Raw genomic sequence first — 23,779 nt, 5'->3', positions numbered from 1 at the left:
ATTAAGTCTGGTGAATAAATTAAAGGTTACGGAAAACATCATGAATATTGTTATTTTTAATGGTCCGGGTTACGTAAAAACATATTTATTTTATAGAATAGGGAGGCGGACGAGCCACCTGATGGTAAGTGGTCACCACATTGGCATTGTAAGAAACGTCCACCATCGCTTACATAGCCAATGCGCCACCAACCAGTCCCTTGTGCCTGTAATTACACTGGCTCACTCACCCTTCCAGCCTTACCAAGTACTGTTTTGCGGTAAAATATCTGATGAGTGGGTGGTACCTACCCAGACGAGCTTGCACAAAGCTCTACCACCACTACCAATACTATTATTAAAAAATGTTTGATAATTCTTATACGTATTTTAAACTTATTAAAAGAACGATATACCATTCATTATATTAGTTAGTTAGGTAACATTCTTGGCTAAGCATCCTTTGTATATAAAAAATCCTATTTTATATTATACATGCGGAAGTTTCTATGTATTGCGTTTCTTTATGTTGCAGATTGATGTATTTGGAAGAAATTTGAAATATATGATATGCCTTATTTAATAATTAGGCTACGTAAACCCTGCTCGAAGCATACGCGGACAATCTCTATTATCTTACATTCATTCATAAAAATCTTACCTCTTGTTCGGTTTGGTAGAGGCAAATTTTCAGAGAAATCAAATATTTATCTTCATAAAAATGAAATTCGACATTCTACTATTTTTGTTTAGGTAAGAACGTCCTTTCTTACGAGGCATGTGCACTTGCGCAAGTTGTCACTTGTAGGAATCGACATAGGGAAGAAAATATTAATAATTCACTTCTATTTATTATTACAATTCTATCGTATACGAATATTCGTTACGAATAAACTAAAATATTTAACTGCTAGAAGTAAAATAATAATCTACGACGACGAGGATCGTAAATCTCAAACATAATTGGAACTTATTAACGAATGGCTTTAAATAAAACATTGCCAGCTCAATGTTGGAATACACTTTTAGCGCACGTCTTATAAATCAATCTTATTGCATTTATTTCTAAAGAAAATCCTTTTAAAACTTGTCAAATGAAACAAACGATGAAAGGAGCTGAAGTAATTAAATAAATTGTAAATAAACAGGATAAAAACCGCAAGAACTCTCGGCATGGAGTTTGTTTAAAATTAACAAGTAGTCTCGCGATCAAAGAGAACGTTTCTTTAATTAAAATGAAACTTATTTTCCGTTTGCAATATTAAAAGCGAACTAAATTGAAATTACAAATCATTGTGTTGCTTCGTTTGCTTTAGGTATTAAAAATAAAGAAAGTATATTTTTCAAAATAATCAAAGTGATGATGAGAAAATACAACACTTTTTGTTATATGGCAGCTAAACATGTAGACTATGTTGTAGGAGGTGGAAGCAGATTTATTGAGAACAGATAAAACTGTCTTCTAGAAAATATACGATTGAGTCTGAGAAAATAAATCCTGTAAAATACGTACTTATTTTACATAAAAAAAAAACAAATATACAAGGTATACATTAATATATTCAAAAATTACAACCGTTATATTGTATCCTTCAGAAAAGAAACGGTGTCATGCGTAACATGCTTTACCTGCTTGCAGGCAGAGGACATTTTTTTATTCGCTGTTATAAGGATGCAGTGTATAAAGTTTTAATAATTCTACATTAATAGGTAAGACTAATACTTTTTAATCGTGTATCATTAACAAATTATTCAAACAAGGAATCCGAAATAGTATACAATATAACGATACATCAATGCCTATAGTAGCGGCTAGCAATCAACAATGGCCGAATGTTTGTTTACAAATAGCACGGGGATTAGTGTACGGCCGCCTGACCGTGCTCCCTGGTCGATGTCAACAAACAAAAACCCACATGTAAATACAACTACGTATGTACACATCATGTTATAATTAAAAAAAAATGTACTTTTCATAAAATGATTAATTAAGCGTGGACATGATATAAGTCCTGGGAATTTTGCTTTGTATAATACAATAATTTATGTTTGAAATAATAGATTCTCTCATTGTTTAATAAGAATATGATAACATAGATTTCATATCACACTTAATTGATATACAATATACATATTTTATGCTGCTTTAAGTGGTTCATTACACACGTTTTGTAAAAAAAATAGTTTTGACTAATGAATTTTCTAGCATAATTCCAGCCTAATACTAAGTACTTAAAAACATTTTAAATTAATTAGAACAATCTTCATGTAATCCAACTTTACTTCCGATGTCTTCATTTACTTACATATTAAGAGGTGGATATTTGTACGTCGTTGACCTTGCTCGATTGGGCGCTACCGATAAACATTGTCCCTTGTGTTTGCGGAGAAAAATGTAGCATTTCCGTTTCGAACTGATTTATACGCGACTGAAGAGTTGCGTCGCGATTTTCGCGTATCGTTTAGGTACGTGAAAAAAATCGTTTAAAAATATTTATTCTGCAAAAATAAACCGAAGGTTCCTTAAGTATTCTGTTACTTAATATTTCTATATTAATAAAAAAATATTCTGATAAATAGCTAAATTTTTTTTTTGTTTTTTTTTTTGGACGCGAAGAGGAATGCTTCAATTGTACAAATTTTATATATTTTTAAGTTTTTCCCCGATAACTATAACCGAGAGATAAAATGGAATCAAAAAATTTAAATGAAGCCATTTCACGTATATATATCGTATTATTTGCAACTTTATAAGAAATGTCTCATTAAAATATACTTAGAAGTCGCTGTGGCCTATAATCGTGGTTTCAATTTCACACTTTGCGATGCGCACTATGGAATGTCCTGTAACTTTTTCCTGAAATGTTAACGCTAAGTTTCGGGAAAAAGATAGATATATTCGTAATTCAATGAAAAAATGCATTACAAGTAATATTAAAAATAATAAAAGATATGAAAACTAATAATCTAAATATAAGTCTACTCATATAAACATGAAAAATAAATAGTAACTAAAGCGGGAGGATGTTTTAGAACAGCCCGTATAAAGTAACGTGACGTCGATACCAAAACAGCGATCATTGTTTCACACTCACGTATAAACGCGGCTCTTGAGTTCGTCTTAGCAGTGCCAGTGCGGCGGCGGAACACAGAAAACTACTGAATTCCCTCAAACTTGAGTCGCTACAAATAGGTCTAAATCATGTATTGGTTAAAGAACACGTTCGTTTATTTTCTTTTAATTTCGATCGTTGTTACCGGTGAGTTATTTTAAATTTATAATTGCGATACAATTAATAAAAAAATATATTACAAACTTAATCAAAAATATTGATTTAGGAAAACATAAAAAAGCAAAGCCGAAGAAATTTGTCCCTCCGAGTTCGAAGGGTATCCAGTGCTACAACTGTTTATCGTTTGATCATCCTGGTTGCTGGGATCCTGACCATCCCGACTATGCCAATATCACAGTAAGTCAATTATTAAAAAGCGACTATACGTTTTTAAACGATTTGAATAAAAATTCATTAATATTTTACTTATAAGTATACTCTGCATAAATTTAATTTAACTTTACATAAATTATATTTAATTAAAATTGTAAAATGGTGATTAGCAAAACTTGCATTGTATAAATCTTAGTTTACAGTGAGGTTTAAATTTTTCATGAAAACTCTTTCTAGGTCCCCAACATTGACTGTTATATACCAGGGATGGCATTTCTTTGCATCGTTATCACTTCAGAATCTGCTAAGCTTGGTAAGTACTATTGACAAATACATTTCATAATGCAAGTCATAGTCAAGTCATTTTTTTTATATGTTCTGCTTTTTAAATTACATTTTAAATACTTTTCATATATTTTAATTAATTGTTAAGTAACTTGTTATTGTTAGGTTCACTCCATGTTTGAATGTAAAAGTGGAAACTTTGTTGGCTTATGTGAGACTTATTTTGTTACCAAATGTTAATGCATTATATTATGCTGTATGTATCCCAAATAAATAATTAATAAATAAATATATATTGATCGGACAGATATTTGAAAAGTACAATAAAAGTGTTCTCGTATTAAATAAACGTTTTTATTGAACAGTGGAAACGGGTCAAGAGATCGGCCCCGTCCGCGCGCGTACTTGCGTACCCGCCAAAGACTTCTCAAAGAAAACAGTATCATATTCCATGTGCAGTAAGTTAAGTAAGGAACTCTCAGCCTCCGAAATATTCTCACGTATAGCAGTCACCCGACCGCAGTGTTCGCTTTGCAAAAAACATTTGTGTACCGACGCCGCACGTTGTTAAATTAGTTTACATAATTAAGGATATATTATTAAGAAATATCGGCTGAGAATTTATCTAAGCTCTAAAATTTTAATGATCGTTTGAATGCATTTATAATACCGCTTATATGTAGTATTTTTAAATAGTCAATGATCAATTGTCTTCACGACTTTGTAAAACGAGCCTTTTCGGGAAGAAAAACATAATATTATAATGAAACTTATTATAAATACGTTTTAATGCGTTTTAAATTTATTTTATAAAATCGATCGAAGATATTGAAAGAAACTGCTTGTTTTTAATGTAGCGATAATTATCGATCGTTTCCAAATGTTTATAATATCAATTTATTATTTGGCGCTTGCAATGTTTCGTATTTTAGATTATAATACATGGAAATATATCCTTATTATCAAACCTTCATCCCGTCGGCCGAATTGTTATCGTTTGTTTGGTTTTCACGTCTTTGTTATTGTTCGCGCTTACATAATGTGTTTAATAAACTAAGAAAGCAATTACCACACGAAATGCAACGAGTTTAATGTGTTTTTGAAGTGGATATTTGTTGAGTTAACGTTTGTTACTCTCGCCGGAGCAGGAAGTTATTTATTTTGAATTTGTTTTTTTTTTTTTTAATAAATCAATTATTATTTATTAAACATTTATTACAATTACTACATTTCATAATTATTCTTAATATGTGAAATGGTTACATGATTCGACTACTAAATTTATATTATCATTTTAAATTGCGTTACAACTATCTAATTTCGAGTTTAGTAGTCAAGGAAATAAATTACTATACATGTCAGGTTTGAGCAACTCGTTTAGAAACGCGTAAATTTGATGAGTTTTATTAATTTAATAAATGTCACACTATTACGCTTTTCTATTAAATTCTATCTATTTATATTTAATCCATCTCCGCCAAATCGTTCGAGCGCGAATCAAGGACAAACATCCAAGCAAACGCATAAATTTTAACATATAATTATATATAAGTTTACAAATGAAAACTAAATTATTTTCAATTTATGATAGCAATAATCTTAAAGGTAACATTAGTTATAAGTAGGGAGAAAATATCAACGTAATATAGGGATTAGAACCATAACGTAAGTTGTAACTAAATTTATATAAAACTTTTTATCTAAGTAACGATTTTAAAGAAAGAGTTAGAACCTCATTGGTAAACTAAAAAATAAATAGACTGAATTTGAAAAACTATCGAAAGTTAATTATATAATATTAAATATATATTATTATCGACAATTTAAAAATATGTAGCTGTACGAGTGATGTGTAATCTTCGATATTTATATACACAATATATAAATATTGAAGAAGTTGTCGGTATTTAGATTCAAATAAATTATATCCATTCAACTGACATAAGCTCACGCATAAATATTGTTAAGTAAATCGAGTGAACGGAAGCTAAATAGTATGTTTGGTGTTTATTATTACAAAGTAATCGGAGTGAAAATTCTCGCTCCCTCTCGCACGCTTCCGAGACGAACCAGAAAACAGATGCGGCAAAACTTTCCGTCGGAGAACTGTATATCTGATCGTGTAGACGTTTCAATTGTATAAATGTTAACGTCAACGTGTATGTAACTTTTATATATTTCTTATTCATATATATAATATATAAATAAGAAATTATTTTTATGAAAGTGAAAAAAAAAATACATTATAAACAGAAATCTTGTTTTAATAACCCCCTATTGATTGTATTATATTAAAAAACGTACCTTTTCGAGCATGTGATAAACATCAGCGAGGTCGACGCCGGGGTATGGAGACATGCCGTACGTAGCTATCTCCCAGAGCAGGATACCGAAAGCCCATACATCGGACTTGGTGCTGAAGGTATTATAGGCCAGCCCTTCGGGGGCAGTCCACTTGATAGGGAACTTTGCGCCCGCGTGGGCGGTGTAAGTGTCATCGCGCATCAGACGCGCGAGACCGAAGTCTGCAACCTTCACGAGGTGGTTCTCGCCGACGAGGCAGTTGCGAGCTGCGAGGTCCCTGAAAGAATTGATTAACTTAGCAATAAAAATATAAACTAGCGGCGTCCCGCTATATATTTCGACTAAGAATGGCTGTTCCATACATATGGCCTTGTCTATAGTTTGCCCGATCTGTTGAGGTTTATGATTACTCCGTAGACCTTGAGACGGTAATGTGAAGTACCTGTAACCTTCCTCATTAAACGGGTTATCGAACGCAAAAATGAATCGATTCAGTAGTTTCAAGGAGATCGGTTCATTAAGCCTTACATCTCCAGATTTATAAAATCAGAGCAGATGTTGATTACAATACAGAATAACTTGATAAAAAAACGCAATCGTATATATTTATAGTCGCACAAACAATAGCGGCTTTATCTGGTGTTAGGATGTGACAGCTACCGTCAACTGATTTGAGTCGACGTCACTGGGATTGGACACTTCTGCGAAATGATATTTCAGCTAATATGCCGTTTCGAATATGCATTATTTTTTAAAATTATCACGTTCAATTTTTTTTTTCTTTAGATATAATTACAAAAGTTTATTAATATATATATTATTAATAAAACATCAACATATAATAAACAATGTAATACCAAATATAAAGAATTGCATACATATAAGTAAATTATAATGTTATGCTCTTAATAATATATTATTCTCCGAAAATCAAAATGACATTTCAAACATTTAAACATATGAAAGCAATATTAACTGGAAATGCATAAATTGAAAATGAATGTAAAATTTGAAGCACAATATATGATTACCAATATAAAATTTCCGATAATACAAACAGTAAAAAAAAGTATCGTTATTGAATAAAAAATGTATCCATATACAAAAATGGAAATATCATTTATCTACTGGCCGAATTTTGATTACGACAACTAATGCAAAACGATTAGCCAACTACGTAGAAGGTAATAAAGTCCTCCCATTTTCATAGTCCAACGAGATGACAGTCCTACACGACCGGAAAGATCATGTGCAGGAGCGACGGCTTTACGCGCCTTCCGAAGCACGGTAATATAATTTTGTCAACTTCCTGACACCAGAAGAGACATACTATTTCTGAGAATTTATATCAGAACAAAATTGAATACATTTTTATTCACCAAGACCCGGACTTGAACCATGGAATCTGCATAAGCTAGGCCATATACTAATAAGGCAGTAGGGGAATACTATTTAAAGATAAAACTACAAATGAGCAATTCATAATTTACGACCTCACTTATAAACGTTGTTTAGCAGGTGACTAGTTAAACAATGCCGTGTCTTCTTCTGTCGAATGTCCAATCAATAAAGACAGAAAGAGATAACAGTCGCTAAACTAAGTTTATAAGTAAGGACGTTAGTCCATTTGAGCTACTCATTCCGATCCGGTATCTTCAAAGCGTTTACCTGGAAAATTTTCAAGTGGAATCAGATCAACATAAAAAACAGTAACAATCGACTGTTGTATAAAATACCTGTGTATAAATGAACGACTTTCCAGATAACTCATTCCGGATGCGATTTGGGTCGCCATGTACATTAGGACGACGGCGTCGATTTGTTCGCGGTTGCCGGTGCGCAGGTAATCCAGCAGGTTGCCGCGACTCATGAACTCTGTGATGATGTAGAAGGGTGGCTCGCGGGTGCACACTCCTAACAGTTGCACGAGGTTAGGATGCCTCATCTCCTTCATAATGGCAGCCTCCTCGAGAAAATCTTTTAGAGCCATCGTATCATCTTTAAGAGTTTTCACCGCAACCTGTTTGGAAATTTGTCGGTGATGTTTTTGACCACTTTTAAGAGGTTTCATTGACAGTTTAAGTACATTCAACAATCTGATGATATCATCGACGTACAGCATATATTTTAAAATTTAAAAACAGGTAAACTACTGATCAACTTTACTGGTGGTAGGGCTTTGTGCAAGCTCGTCTGGGTAGGTATCACCCGCTCATCAGATATTCTACCGCTAAATAGCAATATTTGGTATTGTTGTGTTCCGGTTTGAAGGGTGAGCGAGCCAGTGTAATTATAGGCACATGGGACATAACATCTTAGTTCCCAATGTTGGTGACGCATTGGCGATGTAAGCGATGGCTAACATTTCTTACAATGCAAATGTCTATGGGCGTTGGATACCAATTACCTGTGGCTCATTTGCTCGTCCGCCTACCTATTGTATATAAATAAAAAAGATATGTAAAACTGTCAATGTTCGACTGCTGGGCTAAGGCCTGCCCTCCGTCGGAGAAAGTTACGAATTTTTCCACCACGCTGCTACAAGGACACAAGTGCTTTATGTTTCCTTTCACCACCGAGCACGAAATGAATTATAAACACAAATTAAGCAAGTGAAAAAACAGTGTAAGTTTGAACCTACAATCTTCGCTCCAGATTCTGATATTCTGACCAACTCGGCTTATATATTTTTAAATTGATACATTATTATTTATTTTAAACTTTAACATGTAGTATATATAAATCACTCAGAAAGTGAAATGAGCAACCGAAATCAAAAAATTCATTGGGTTAATCGTAAAAGTAGGTTAATGTATTTTCTTAGATACTTTGCCAATTGATACATCTATGTTCTGATTTACTAATCGTAAGATACGTTTCATAAGATCAATAAATAGCATGAACTCTTTGATATTCCACAATCTAGAAATAACTTTTGTTGACTCTAGTAGAACTTTCCTCTACTTTAACTCTAAAAACTTCAAATGCGTCTTGAAAGTCCATTAGCGGCTATTTAAAGAACTCAAGATAGATTTTAAAACTAAGTCATTTTAAATTTATCTTTTTTTACGATCTTTTTTCGTAGAACACATAAATCCAATTTTATATAGGAAGTGAGGTATTGTTTTAAACGAGATTAAATACCCTAATATTAAGTAATTACTGTTTAGTCTAAGAGCATTTAAATTGAATAAAAGACTAGTTGGCCGTCTCGATTTCGTAAAGCCCACCCGCTCAAACGCACTCATTATCAAAATCGGTTCAGCCTTATATGAGTAGCTCACTGATATACACACGTACAGAAGAATTATGTGTATAAACAGACATATCGTACACTGCGACCTTAACATTCTGTCGTTACATTAAAACGTTGCTTTACTAATGAAATTTCTCTTTTCATAATTATAGCTATTACTTAAAATTTGCATTTGTATAAAAGCAATAATTGTTACAATAAGTGAATTTGTCACGGAAAATGTTTTGTTTTCAAGTCGTTCGATTAATCATGTACTTAAAATGTAAAACAATATTTCACGTTCAAAATTTTATTTAACGTTAACATGAAATCGAAATATACATTATTTTGTATGTTATATTGAAAAATTGAATGATTTTGTATGAAATTTGCAAGATATAATAAAAATCGATGTCGAACTAAGGCTGAAATACTTGAACGCAAGTATGCAGGAGTATTTAAGCCGATGTACATGTTGTGAATAGACTACTGCTCTTCTAAGCTGCATAGTACGAGTTCTCGTATTCATGAACACCGAACTTAGTCTGACGGCAAAGTTACTTTAGAATGGATTAACGGATGATAATATCTTGCAATGTACATTTGCACGTATAGCCTTTTCCAATCGAGGAAGAAGTAAAGGTAAAAAAGCCTTAGATTTACACATTCCATGCGATTTTTTAATAAATCTGACGCATTATGCACTACAAACAGTTCTTGATTGATCTATGTTTATATTTATAATACAACACTATTTTCGTTTAACTACATAAATAAACTAAAAACTCAAATTAAAAACAGCTTCGCCGACAATTAAATCGACATTTTTTTGCGAATTCATAATGAATATCATAGATTGAATGATATTGCGTTATCGATGTCATAATTTTTTATTTATCTATTCTCCATCACTTGCGGTTGAAAAAAAAACGGTAATGCTCCATGGAAGATCCTCTAAATAGGTCAACGTCATATATTTTAAGATCTTATAATGCCTGTGTTTACATTGGCTCTCTCATCCTTCAAACGCGAAACACAACAATACTGACTATTGCTGCTTGACGGTAGAATATATGATGGGTGGTAACTACCCAGATGGGCAAAGTAGTGATTACTATTTTATCTGTAGGACTACTTTTATGTTCCTTTTATAAATTATATGATATTTAATCAAAAAACATATTGTACTCAATGCTTATATTATTGTCTAGCTAAGCATTTTGTAGGTGGTCAAAAGTAAAATCATAATTTCACTCACAGTCATGTTGCACCTCTTCCAAGCGGCTTCGTACACGTCCCCGTACTGCCCACCGCCGAGCTTGTGTTTCATAACAATATCGGTTCGGTCTATTTCCCACTCGTCGGGCGGCGCGAGCGGGAACACGGTGGGTTTGTTTCGTTTCGGTGCCGGATACAGCAGCTGAGTGATCAAGCCGTCACCAAGCACCGAGTGATGGTGCACGAGTTCGGCGAGCGTGCCGAACTTCGATTCCGATGTCACGTACACCTGGTTCAAAAAGAAATTTCCAAGTGATACTTGAAGACGTTCTATAAAAAAAATTGTTTTTTTTTTTTTTATAAAAAATCGCACCGGTCTTGTAACTTCTGGTGTATCGAATAGGTAAGCGATTGCTTCGAACGGATCTAAAATATTTTAATTTTTATATTTATATATGTATCATAACATAATACTGCACTTAAAAAGCATTTCATTATACGCGATGCAAGTTGCGAATTTAGCGCAGGTCTCTTTATACAACTTTCATTATGAAAGTAAAGTCCGTCGAAATTCTCAAGAACATAATTGAAATAGGTCTCATTTATATATAGTTTCAAAGCTACTCTTAATGAAATAGCCGCCTCGGTATTCGAATGCTATTAATTAAACGTAATCTCAGAAGCCCCAAAGCCATCCAATTAGAAGTAGAGTTCAATTTCATTGGATCCTAGGCAAACAATCCACTAGTCTACGTTAACTGAGATCGTCGAGTTGGAAACGATCGCGTATCCGTGTCCTACAGGAATATAGCTAAAAGTGCCTTTGTGGGGGTTTTACTCATTTTATATTTTATAAGGTTTTACCAATACTGCAAATAACATTGAAAGACGCAGTTTCTTTGTAATGAGAGTGAACACAAATAAAAACACAATTTACCTTCCCGTCGGAGTCTTCATTTATACGGTAGTGATAGACGCGACCTTCGTACCGTAACGATATACTTCTTTGGCCAGGACTAGACTCGGATTCTCGTACCTATTAAATGTTCATTTTGTTCAAATTGTTGTACAATGTACATGCTTACATATCATTTTAAATATTACGGAAATATACATATATTTAGTTCTTACCAGGAAACTACCATTGATCCCAGATGAAAGTAAATATTCAGCTGCGTTTCGAGATATCGGGCCATGGTACCAGGAATGTTTCTCTAGAGAGTTGACAGGCGTCACGTAGTTGCTGGGTACCCAGCCCACGCCGCCGGACAGCGTGTGCGCTTCACACCATTCGCCGCTCTTATTGTAGCTCATTATACGCACTTGCTCGCCTAAGGTAACGGTTTTAACAGCCAAGTAATACAAAGGTAAAATAAATACCTTTTTGTTACTTGGCCGTTCATCGGATTTGATTATCCAATTGTATGTTATTTCTATAATAGGATTGTTAAAGGCAATGCGTTCTGTGCAAAGTTATCGGCAATTAGTGATTAAAATAATTGCATTCAGTTAAATGTTAAGTTATAAGCCTATTAGAATATCAATTCCAAGGATTAATATTACGTGTTCCGATAGAAGTAATCCGAGACTAGTTTAAGTATGAAATTATATATTTTTCATTTTAATGCATTTCAAAATTCACTTCTGAATCTCGTTTTCATTAACTTATTAAAAAACTATATTACGATTTCTATGAACACGATGTACGTGTTCATAGAAAGCGTGATATAGTTTCATACTATTACCGATATTTATATATCTGAAATTTGACACCGAATTTTCTGCTAATGTAAAGTTTAAGTTGCCAGTTCTTGCCGTTTTCGTGCCAGGCAGACATACAAACGTCATGATATGTTAGGTTACGTTACTAATGTACATTGGAGAACAGAATAGCAGTTAATATTACGATAAAATTTATAAAAGCCGAATCATTAAAGAAATAATCCTCATTAGTAATGTCGTTTTTCTGAAATAAATCTTTGGAAATGATAGATAGACATTGCAGTAGTAAGGGCTCACAAATCATTAGCTTTCTAGGACAAAAGATGTATTCATTCAACACATATTTTAACAACTAAAGCTAGCCCAGTAATATTTTTACATTTCTAGCTCGTTATACCTCAGAACAAATTCAAAGTATTTCTTTAAACATCATGAAAGTCGTTCATTAACATTGATGCATTTATATAATTTTAAGTTAAGGACGAATAAATTTAATGAGTCGTATGTTTTTAAAATGATTTCCATTGAAAAGTTAATATTACTACATACATGAAAGTTCACAGGAAGGAAAAAATATCTTAAAAAGGAAAGGATTATACTACCTTTATAGTTAGCTGCGAAAGTTGTTACCGAAAACAAAAATTGATAAACTAAAGTAAAAACAATAAACCTTGTGGTTCAATACTTATTCTATTATTTTTGAACATTTATCATTTATTCTTTTATATAAGAAACATTTTAAATTTGTATTATTATAATATACTGTTCAGTAAAGGGTGTAACATAGCATTAGCTCTGGACAGGTAAAGTTCTAGCGATACTTATGTCCGTCCCTTCGGAGGAAGCACGTGTCGGATTGTAATCAAATTCTGTGTATCGGAATTACTTCAATTAAAATTATATTATCGATATACATTACAAATTGCCTCGAAGAGATGAACACACATTATTACGTCTATGACACGTGAGAACTATAATTAGGTCGATGGACTTGATATAATGACCCGTCTAATTTGCTTCTCAATAGAATACTAGAGAACTAGATTTTAGAGTTGCAATGGTCTGCATTTAAAATGATATATAGCAAATTTAATATACAATATAATATAGATTAGTAAATTCATATTATACCTTTCTTGAGGCTAAGTTGGTTTTCGCCTCCGGCTTGAAAATCGTAAAGCGCAACAAAGAGTTGAGGATCTTCCTCCTCGTGGTGCGCTAGCAAATTCTCCTTTGAAGTCCATCTATTTTAAAGAAAATTATATGAATAATATCTTCCTAAGAGTTGTATAAAATACAAGACTTAATATATCATGGATATTGGATGTTCTTAAATATCAAACCTGTTAGCGGAGTCTAGAGGTTGTGGTGTAGCTGGTGCGGCGGAGGCACCTTCACTGTCAGGCAAATCCGGAATATGCGGCAAGGGCCGACTCTGTAGCAGAGCCTCTGTAACAAAATATTTCACAATAATATAAAACGTATCAACTTATAAAATCACCTTTTGTCGTTTCGAATCCTTTTGAGCACCAAACGGAAATGACGACAGCTGTACTTATATTTAAAACTATGTACGCCTTAAGCGCCGTCATTAAAAAGGCTTACGAGATAAGCCTATTAGCCGAGAAGCTCGTTACGAAGCGACGTCGACGACATTGTGTCTGCAGCGTAATCAGACGGTTTAATAATTATATTCGGTTACATTTAACAAAAGAGTATGCTTATAAGAGTTCCTACTTTATTTAATAAAATATAGACATAACCAAATGAAAAATGCTTTTAATACTTCTAAGGGACAATTTGCACTTTGTATAAAGCACTATTGCTTACTTTACTGCCAGCAAGCCTTCGATTTATAGCCAGCAATAAATTGGATAACTGTTGCCTTGATCCGAAATATAGAAAATATTGCTCAATTTATACAAAATCTCCGGATTTTAGCAATTGTATTGTTTTAGACATGTTTAGTCTTGGTAGAATTTAAAAAAAAACCATACAAATCAAAAGTTAATATACTTAAATTAATGACAAAATATTTACAATGTCGTTAATTTGATTCATTAATCAAAATTCATTATTACTATGGACCTTAATTCATATTTAATTATTTAAGTTGAAACGTTATGGAGATTTTTTTTTTAAAAGAGTAATCATCCTGATCATAAATTAAAAAAAAATAAAACTAAAATAGACCAAATCTCAGTCGTGCGGGCGTGTAATGTGCCTAAAAATGGGTACGAAGTTTGCTCCTCTAGTTTTAATACATAGTTTATTATTTTAAGATCATTCAACTTTTATGACGTCTCGTTTTACGTTTAATAATTTCATTGAAATCAAGTCACACGTAACTCGGGTGCTCGCCACATATGGTATCGTGACCGCGTTAATGAGTCACGTGTCGGGAAAGCTAAGTTCGTTTATTATCCACATTTCTGAATACTCCAGTAGTTCTAACTGCATCATTGTTATTATATAAGCTTATTAGTATAGCGCGCTAAATGTTAAAAAAAAAGTTTTTTCAATTATTCTAAAGAAACACGTTAGTAAAAGCTGCTCAAAGCAAAAGATTTTGCTATGTCAATACATTTACTTTGCTGTTAATACTCTTAAAGAACAATAATAATTTTGGGTATTTAGTAATATTCTGATAACTGAAATCTTGCTTTTCGAATTCAAATGTTTTTATAACTAGATTTAATTTAATTCACTAGATGTCTAGTAATATAGTCTAAAATAATTAATTTCACATCGGCGCATATCAAAGTGTATGTACGTACGGCTTATATTCAGTATTACTGCTCTCATAATCCATAATATCAACGCATATTTCCTATTTAAAGTAGGAGTCACAAGCCCGTAGTGCAAAATATAATTATGTGTTGCGGAGGCTTTATTAAGCCTCGTGGGTGCATCAAAGGTTTCCGGGAAGCGAGCGACGGCTGCACCTGGCAAACAATTCCGTTTGCGCCGTACATATATGATACGATTTATGCTCGACAGGAAAACCATACTCGTCCCCCTACGTCTACCTACTACTATAACTACCAGAGCTGGGCAGTATTTGAATTACTCGTAATTGGAATACAAATACGTATTTAGTATGTATTTCAAATACATTTTAAAAATATAATTCGTAATGCCTGACGCTGAGATATTATGTAAAAAGTATTTTAAATACCTAGGGCTTTAAAATACATTTCGAAATAGATTCATGTAGCAATCTTATTAATGATATTGAAAAATAAGCTGACTAGAGGGCAAAACTACAATTTTCTGTAGAAATTGTTATCAATTTAGACTTTAAATGATTTTACAGTTTTGTTAATATTGGGCTTTTAATTTGACTTTATACTCGTACCGTATTCTAAATTGACATAAGCAAAATGATACTTTCATGTGTGCACATTAATTATATAAAGTCGTTTAAAGGTTACTGTACTTACGACAATTTATTACAACCACATATTCTAAATATACAATACGTTTAATCAATATACATTGATTAATATATTTATATATAGTTGTTATATGTAAATATAGTTAAAATAATAATAAACTATGGTGTATTTCTTTCATCTAATCAGATTGTTTGACAACCGACTTACTAGATATAAGTAGAAATTTCAAACTACGTTATTTATCCGGGACTTTCGGTTCACGAGTCCTACACAGAAGTTTCTTAGTTACTAGAGACTTCCGTTCATAGAAAAATAAAAGTTTGCAATGTAACCGTGTAGTATGAAAACCGTTATTGTATAGGGGATATTATTCTGAATTTAAATTGTTTTATTTTACATATTAATAGATATCTTATAAATAATTATACAAAGAACGAGCTACTTCAAATATTAAATTATCTTATTGTTTATATTCAGTATTTAAAAACATAGCTCATTATTAATTATAATAGCCTGATAATTTAGGTCGCTGTGATGGAGGCGCACCCATCCTATTTATAATTCCAGTCGCATTTTAAGTACGTGCTCATAAAACACCAGGTTCGTTACGCAAAAAAAGAAAACGAATAGACCTGATTACGTGGCAATTTTTTTCAACCTGGGAGAACTATGAATTAAAATTGAATGTTAACAAATAATTACTAAAAATAGTAACATGTCTAATACGATTTCGGTGGGAGAGCATAACGAATCAATATATTCCATTTTTAAATTGCAAAGTGTACGAATATGTGTGTGGTTTATAATGACACACGAAGACAGATAAATAAAGTATCACCGTGGTGGCTTTAAATTAATTTATGAGATTTTATCGTGAGTACAATGAACTTAGCATTATATAATTTTGCAAACAGGATAAACAGATTACTGTATCTATAACGATTAGACAATACTTGGAAGGCGTTTTGAATAAATATATAAAGCAAAAAGGACATTGATATAGTAATGTAATCAATTAAAAAATATATATGAAATACCCCGTTTAAGCAGCATAACCCACTTCGTATTAATTAATTAGACACTCGTGCATATTGCGACGCGATTATTATTCAAATAATCAATTACATAATTATATAAATTAGTCCATTGAGTAGCCGTTATATATTTTACATGTTACGATAAATATGAATGTATATTCATGCTGTCAATGTCTACGACATAACCATTTTCGTACAGCAGGAGACGAAGCGGAAGTCAAAAGAGTAGTAATGAGAGGACGCTGGATTGTCAGAAAGAAAGTAGTTGGCTTGTTCGTGTGATTGTAGTAACCGGTCGGAGCGCTCGCGTCAGTGCTTCGTTTCCCCCACTTATTACTAACAATTTACCAGATACGTTGAATGGAGCTCTCGTTATGTATCTCCCCCTCTCGTATTTATTTTTAACAACTGGCTTTGTAGTCACACACTCACACACATAACACCGAGTAATATGAGATTAAATAGTGAGGATGAGAGCACTATGGAATATTCGTATTGATAGAAATTGCAAAAAGTCAATGGCGTTATTTATCGCATGGGTAGACTAAATATGAGTCTAAATTTCGCACTTGGTTTCCGCGCGCATGCCAGTAAAGCTCATAGACAGCATTAATTTTCCTGAGGTCTTCTACAATCATCATATTTCAGCTAATTACAGAAAATCTTAATATAAAATAAACCTATAACTTTCTCATAAATCACTCTGTCTTTTTGTGAAAATCCAATGAAAGTACGATTGGTAGTCTTTAAGTTTATCGCGTTCAGACAGTCAAAACAAAAACACGAGGGCGGGGAGATACTTACCTTTATAATATATATGTAATGCAGTTGTAAAAGGTTTTGATAAGTTATTATCGCATTTATAATTGCAGCTGAATCCTTAAGTGGGTAAGTATTCGGCTTAGCGGCGTGACAAGTGTGTTTTGTTAGCAAATTATATTATGCATGCATTTATTTGTCACAAGATATTTTTATGTGATGTTTCTAAAAAAATACACGATTCTAAAGGGTATCAAAGCAGTGCTGTATTGCTTAACTATTTGATACGTACAAGTATATAAAAGCAGACTTTACGGTTGAAGAACTCGCATAAGTAATCAAATAAAAAACAACGAGGAAAATTATTTAAATAAAATAACATTCGCATAGACAAGCCAAGTCTCTTTAGGCTGTGATTGTTGTTATATTTTTTAAATAATGTTTGAAGTTTCATGTCACGCGTGAATATAATAAGTAATTACAATTTTAATAGAATTAACTTTCGGTCACATTAATTATACGAAGTTGTCACTGATTTTAGTTACAATATGGCTAGAACTTCACCGTACTTCATATATTGTGTAGCCATATAGTCAGAACGATGCACCTAATGGGCTACGAGCCCATTTAAAATTATATTACAATACAATACAACAAAGATTATCGCATTTGTACGAGTCAAGGTCGATGTGAAATCCGAACGAACACCAATTGCAGGTAATTGGTAACAAATCGGATCTCTCCTATATATCTTGGTCATCATATTAACGTTCTTGACCGCTTATTGTAATCGTTTATTGTAATCAGGCAAAAAGTACACGCGACTTGCGTTTTTGTAGCTTAATCGAATTATGTTTTTTTCAAGTTTTAATGGAAATAAATTTAAACGTAGAAAGATAAAAAATTGACACATTATTTTCAACTTTTGTATTATACATATACTGGTATATGTATAATACAAAAATATATAAAAGATTTTACTTTTGCATAAAAGCCGCCATTCACATGGCTTTTTATAAAAATATGACTTTTACGCGCTGAATTTTATTCCAAACAAGCTACTTGAAATAAAAATAAATGTAAATTATACTCATTATGATGATTATAAATATTATTATCATGTAAAAGTGTAATGACTGTATTCAAATCAAATTAAATTAGCTCATTCTTCACCTTTTTATGTTATAGGTAGGCGCCAAGCGGACGGGCAAATGGACCAGATGTTAAGTGGTCACCACCGCCCCTAGACATGGCGATGTAAGAAACATTAACCATTCCTTACATCGCTATTGCGCTACGAAGATGTTATGGCCCTTTTGCCTGTAGTTATACTGGTTCATTCTTCCTTAATAACGGCATGCAAAAATAAGAAACCTTGCTGTTTAGCGGTAGAATGTCTGATAAGTTGATAATACTGGAGGATCAACGTGAGTCGGGATAGTGAATGCAGAGCGAGCGGTCACGCAGAAAATATCACATGACATCAAACTCACCGCGTTTTCGATCCGATTAATTCCTTTAAGTTAATTTGCAATCTATGTACGTTGTCGATTAAACAGACAATTATATCAAGGGCCAAGTGTTATTTTGTATCTTTACCATGTCTGACCGATCAGATAACGAGTATCCATATCAACTTGAGAAATATATATATATATATATATATATATATATATTAAATAGCGTGTTAAAGTTGCAGGTTCGATCCTGACCCCTTGATATATTGTCGTCCCCACTCTTAACAAAAGTTATGCACTTAATTGGAGGGGTTATAGGAATATGAGTAATTCCTTAAAAAGGGAAATGTTAGTATTCTTTATTAAAAAAAAAACTTAAGGGATCGATAAGACCTTTAACTTAACGCGATACTTATTGTGATGATATTAGGTACTCTTTAATGAATAATACCTATGAGAAGTTGAGAGAAAAAAGCGTTCCATTTTGTATTATTGTACTTATTATAGTATTATTTATAACATTATATATAATTTATAGGTTAACAAACCTAAAATATATACACATAAATAATTTTACATTACAAAGACTTTATTTTTATAACATTCTACTTTAACATCCTTTGCCAATTTTTATTCGGTTTGAATAAAGAATAACCTATGTCAATATCAAAACATAATATTGATTGGATGTGAAGCATGAGCTTTTACATAGTATCGAACTTTCATATTTTAACTTTTTTATATACTTTGCATTATTCCCTTTACATAAAACAAATTTATTAATATATAAAACAAAGGAAAGCGGGGGGGGGGGGTTTAGGTAACCTATGTCTTTTTCTATCTAAAAACGTGTGCGCAAAAATCACCATGATGATCGGTTGAGTGGTTAAAAGATGAAAGCGTAACAACCGATACTCCAAAAAGGCCCGTAACCGTTTAAAATGTATGTATTGCAAAATCTTATTCCATAGACAAAATTAAGGCTAACAGAATAAATAGCTCTACAAAGGGTATATCAAAACATGTTCAGAAGAACACAGGAATGACAACCGAAAAAAACATGCGTCAGGTTGCGTCACGTGCGCCGCATAACGTTTTCTAGACAATGCCTAAATATCTGCGAGAGTTCTTCGATACTATCTATTTTGGAACAACCGAAATAAGTACACGCGATTGTCGAACCCAAAATGCCGAGCTGAAAGTTTACAAAATCATCTTCGAATCTTCGAGTACTAAATCAATCTATTCTGAGCACATTTTAAAAGTATACTTAAAAGCCAAACGTAGGACTTTATTAGCACCAGGTAAATCTTAACCAGGCTTATACCGATAGGAATCATAAGGAAGAAGAGGTAGTTTCTATTATTAAGCGCATACACGTAATAAACTATCATTTAGTTACCTGGACTTGATAAGTCGCTCCCTCCTTACAGAAAGCATCTTTCTAAATCAGTTGAAGATATCCACGCTTATAAGTTCGTATAATGGAAACGTAGGATAAAATCGGCGAGTTATATTTATATATATTATAGTCTAAAAAATAATATTACACACTAAGATAATGCTCTTCATTCAGGCCAGTAACATTATAATTCTTGAGCAATTCGCTTTTAGACCTTAACATTTATGCGTCCATCAAGTATACATACATTGAAATATAGAGCGCAAACACTGGGGCTTCGTCTAAACACAAAATAGGTTATCTTTTTTTTGATATCACAAAACTTTCGACATAGTCTAGCACATTGGCCTTACTCAATTATTATTTTTAATAATACGAGATCGTTATTTTGTTAAAAAGTAGTAAGTCGCTTTGTTCTCTCGTCCGATAAAATTTTGGAGCTTACCAAGACTTCGTCTCGTCCGGCTTCTTTGTGTAGATAAGTTCTTTACAAGAATAGCTTACCCCAATCGATAGCATACGAGCTCCTATACCAACCCCAACCATCGGTCGCCAAAAATCTAAGTTTTGTAATATCATTAAGCACACATACTTTCCTGTAAATTTATGATTAACGGTAACTCTGTAAAATAAGACACAAATTTATACTTGTTCCTTCTGTTACTACCATGTCTGTCAAAATTACTGGAAAAGCCTTTAATATTTTTACCGACACACGTCACAATATTTAAATATTGAAAACCGTCAATATATTATTAACTTCATAATAAATTTTTGGAGCTACTCAGGACAAGCATTGGCCGCATTATTCCAGAGTAGAATTTCTTCATTTAATTTACTTTAAAGACGATGAAATGCATTGTATTACATTAAGTTATATTTAAGTAAATAAGGTAGAAAAATGTACTAAGACTTGATCTCTGTGGGACAGAGCATTTGATATAATCCTCAGGTAGGTAAGAATACAATAGACAAAGCGCGACTAGACTTAAAGGCGTATCTTTCCGACTGTTCATTATATATTAACATAACAGTTTGTGATACTACGCAATCAAAGGCTTTAGATAAATCACTGTGAGTTTTCTCGAGTTTAAAAAACATTTTTATTAAGATCAATATAGGCATCGGCTGTTGTGCATCCCCTCGTAAATCCAAATTGATTATTATGCAGCAAAGCGCAATACTTTACGGGTTGCCTAACGATCTAAAATTCGCAGGTTCGATTTTGACTGCTTTGGCTAGTGAAAACAGTGATTTAGTCCATAGCGACTTTAAAATGATGATATTTATATGAATCACATTGAAAGGCATAAAAATACTAAAAACGCTCCGAAATAGTCTTGTATTTCTCCTTAATAAATTATTATTATTAAGAAAAAATTATAACAAAATTGACGTTACTTCATAAAGAATTATTTTATGTTTTGTTATTTTAAAAAATATCATACTTACTTCTAAAATGCTACAAAATGCGACGCGTTGGGCGTTCAAATTCAGTACTGCGCGAGCAGTACAGTAATTTTGTTAAATATAATTTTGTGATAGGCCTCTAAGTAACAGTTCGGCAACGAATTGATGCTTCGTTTCTTAAAAGTAAGGCGACGGCAGGCGGTCATAAAATAACTCTTCATAAAATTAATAATCTCCCTATGATAAAGAGCCTAGAGCCAATAATAAAAATATAAACATAGCTTGAATAAAGCCAAATTGCAATAATGCTTAATGTATAATGAAATGAATTCTATATTTATTCTATGGTGTAGTTGGTAGTGGGGCTTTGTGCAAGCCCGTCTGGTAGGCACATCTTAATCAATCAATTACGCTTAAACGAAACAATACCCTCAGCAATAGTGAGCTTATAATAATTGTCATGAGAGTAAATGTATAAAAGAAGTTATAAACGTACACATGCAAGAGGTAAGCAAATTATTCGCCCAAATAATTATTACTAAGACCATTTTTTTATATAAGATAAACATAACATTTAGATGGGCCACTGTATAATTACAATAAATTGCCATTAAGCTCGTTTTCGTATTATGGGCACTATTTCTTGCAAGAACTTAGTAAGATTTATACGGCCAACTTGTTAATATATATATATATATATTATTAAGGATCTCCAACAAAGGATACATACCTACGAGTACATTACATCGTGGAATAATATTTTAAAATATGTGTGCTCCTTCTATATACTATTATTTTATAGACTATTCTTACAGAGTTAAATTACTATATATCATGTTCGGCTGTTAGTATTAAGTTCAGCAGATAGAAGTCGGCGGCGTGTATGGAATGCAATTGTGTGTTAATGTGGCGTTCATGCTTCCGTTCGATCACACTTGTGAACAGACTATTTTTCTGTTTTAATTTCAAGCTATCATTATTTAAAATAAAGTAAAAGCAGCCGAATAACAGTTTTTCATGGATATTGATGGGTAACGACCTAATAAAAATATACTACAAGATTTAATTATTGAGGATTTGAATTTAACTGTGAAATGTGGATGAAAGCTTGAGTTATAATCATGACGATGTCTTACTGGACGTAATTTGGCTACTGCGACCACGCTCAACGTAACCTAGCCAACTGGTCAGATATTAAAGTAAACAAGTGTGTCCATGCACTATTTCCTCTCGTAGTCGGAGATAGACCTGATTTAGGCCTAACGACTTTACGTGCTTTCTGAGGGAAATATATATATTAAATTATAATAATTAATGAATAACTTGTAATTAATGAATAACTTGTACTAATTATCTCCTATACTGTTAAATTAAGCTCATTTAAGCGCAATGAAATTTCATAGTGTAAAGTTTCTGACGTAAACCTACTTCTGTTATGTGTGCTGAGTGATACTGATAAATCTAACGACCAAGAATTTGAGTAATCGATCATAATTAGTTGCTTAATTGGTAAAATCGATATCCTTATTCAATTCCGTTCTAGATTATACAAAAACCAACTTAAGTAACTTGATATGGCGTGATAAGATTATGTAATTAAATCCGTGTCAATTTTGTCTATACAAATCGCTATCGATTAACATAGTTTGTAATCTGTAAGTCATTTAAATATTATTTTAAGACGGGGACGGTATGGCGATAGGTCTCAGTCAAATAATCTTGTATAAAAGCCAGTTGTAACACAATGCACCGATCAGCATATTGATAGGATACTTCAGATAAACACGTAACGACAAAAGCAGAAACGTTTTTTTGCGAGTTATTGATAGAAGTCTGAATTTATTTACTTACAATCATCATATTTCTGGAATCCGTTCACTTCAAACAAGAATCTTGGTTAGCATAGTTAGTTTTTAAAGATTATGAGGCTCGATACAGTATAATTTCGCATTGATCGGATTGATTGATCGGCCTTAAATCTTCCGCTATGACCTTCCAAGTCTGTGTTTTTGTTGTAATGGCGACTTTTTTTATTTTAAATTCATCATCACTGAGACTCGTTTTACTAAATAGCAGTGTCAAGAATGGAAACAGATTATCTTATGTTAAACTGGCATATATCTAAAA

The 23,779-nt window shown here is 32.6% G+C and overlaps 2 protein-coding genes across 2 annotated transcripts in view; one reads left to right on the top strand and one right to left on the bottom strand.

Annotated features, from left to right (window-relative positions):
• The window catches only part of LOC126780561 (tyrosine-protein kinase Abl), a 39,459-nt gene that overhangs the window by 11,321 nt on the left and 4,359 nt on the right, over positions 1-23,779 (bottom strand). Inside the window, exons 2-8 of the mRNA XM_050505147.1 lie at positions 13,533-13,638; positions 13,321-13,433; positions 11,599-11,798; positions 11,405-11,503; positions 10,508-10,756; positions 7,751-8,034; positions 6,015-6,291 (exon numbers count right to left, since the gene is read on the bottom strand). Of these exons, the coding sequence (XP_050361104.1) occupies positions 6,015-6,291; positions 7,751-8,034; positions 10,508-10,756; positions 11,405-11,503; positions 11,599-11,798; positions 13,321-13,433; positions 13,533-13,638 (1,328 nt within the window). The remainder of the gene's footprint in view (positions 1-6,014; positions 6,292-7,750; positions 8,035-10,507; positions 10,757-11,404; positions 11,504-11,598; positions 11,799-13,320; positions 13,434-13,532; positions 13,639-23,779) is intronic.
• LOC126780562 (uncharacterized) lies at positions 1,376-5,958 on the top strand. Its single transcript, XM_050505148.1, has 6 exons — positions 1,376-1,525; positions 1,619-1,689; positions 3,018-3,239; positions 3,319-3,449; positions 3,663-3,738; positions 4,076-5,958. Exons 3-6 carry the CDS (start codon positions 3,182-3,184, stop codon positions 4,279-4,281), a joined length of 471 nt encoding a protein of 156 aa, XP_050361105.1. The 5' UTR covers positions 1,376-1,525; positions 1,619-1,689; positions 3,018-3,181; the 3' UTR covers positions 4,282-5,958.

The sequence above is a fragment of the Nymphalis io genome, chromosome Z (genome assembly GCF_905147045.1).
Source record: "Nymphalis io chromosome Z, ilAglIoxx1.1, whole genome shotgun sequence".
In the NCBI taxonomy this organism is placed as follows: domain Eukaryota; kingdom Metazoa; phylum Arthropoda; class Insecta; order Lepidoptera; family Nymphalidae; genus Nymphalis; species Nymphalis io.
The sequence above is the reverse complement of the archived record's forward strand: the minus strand, read 5'-3'. Positions and strand labels throughout refer to the sequence as shown.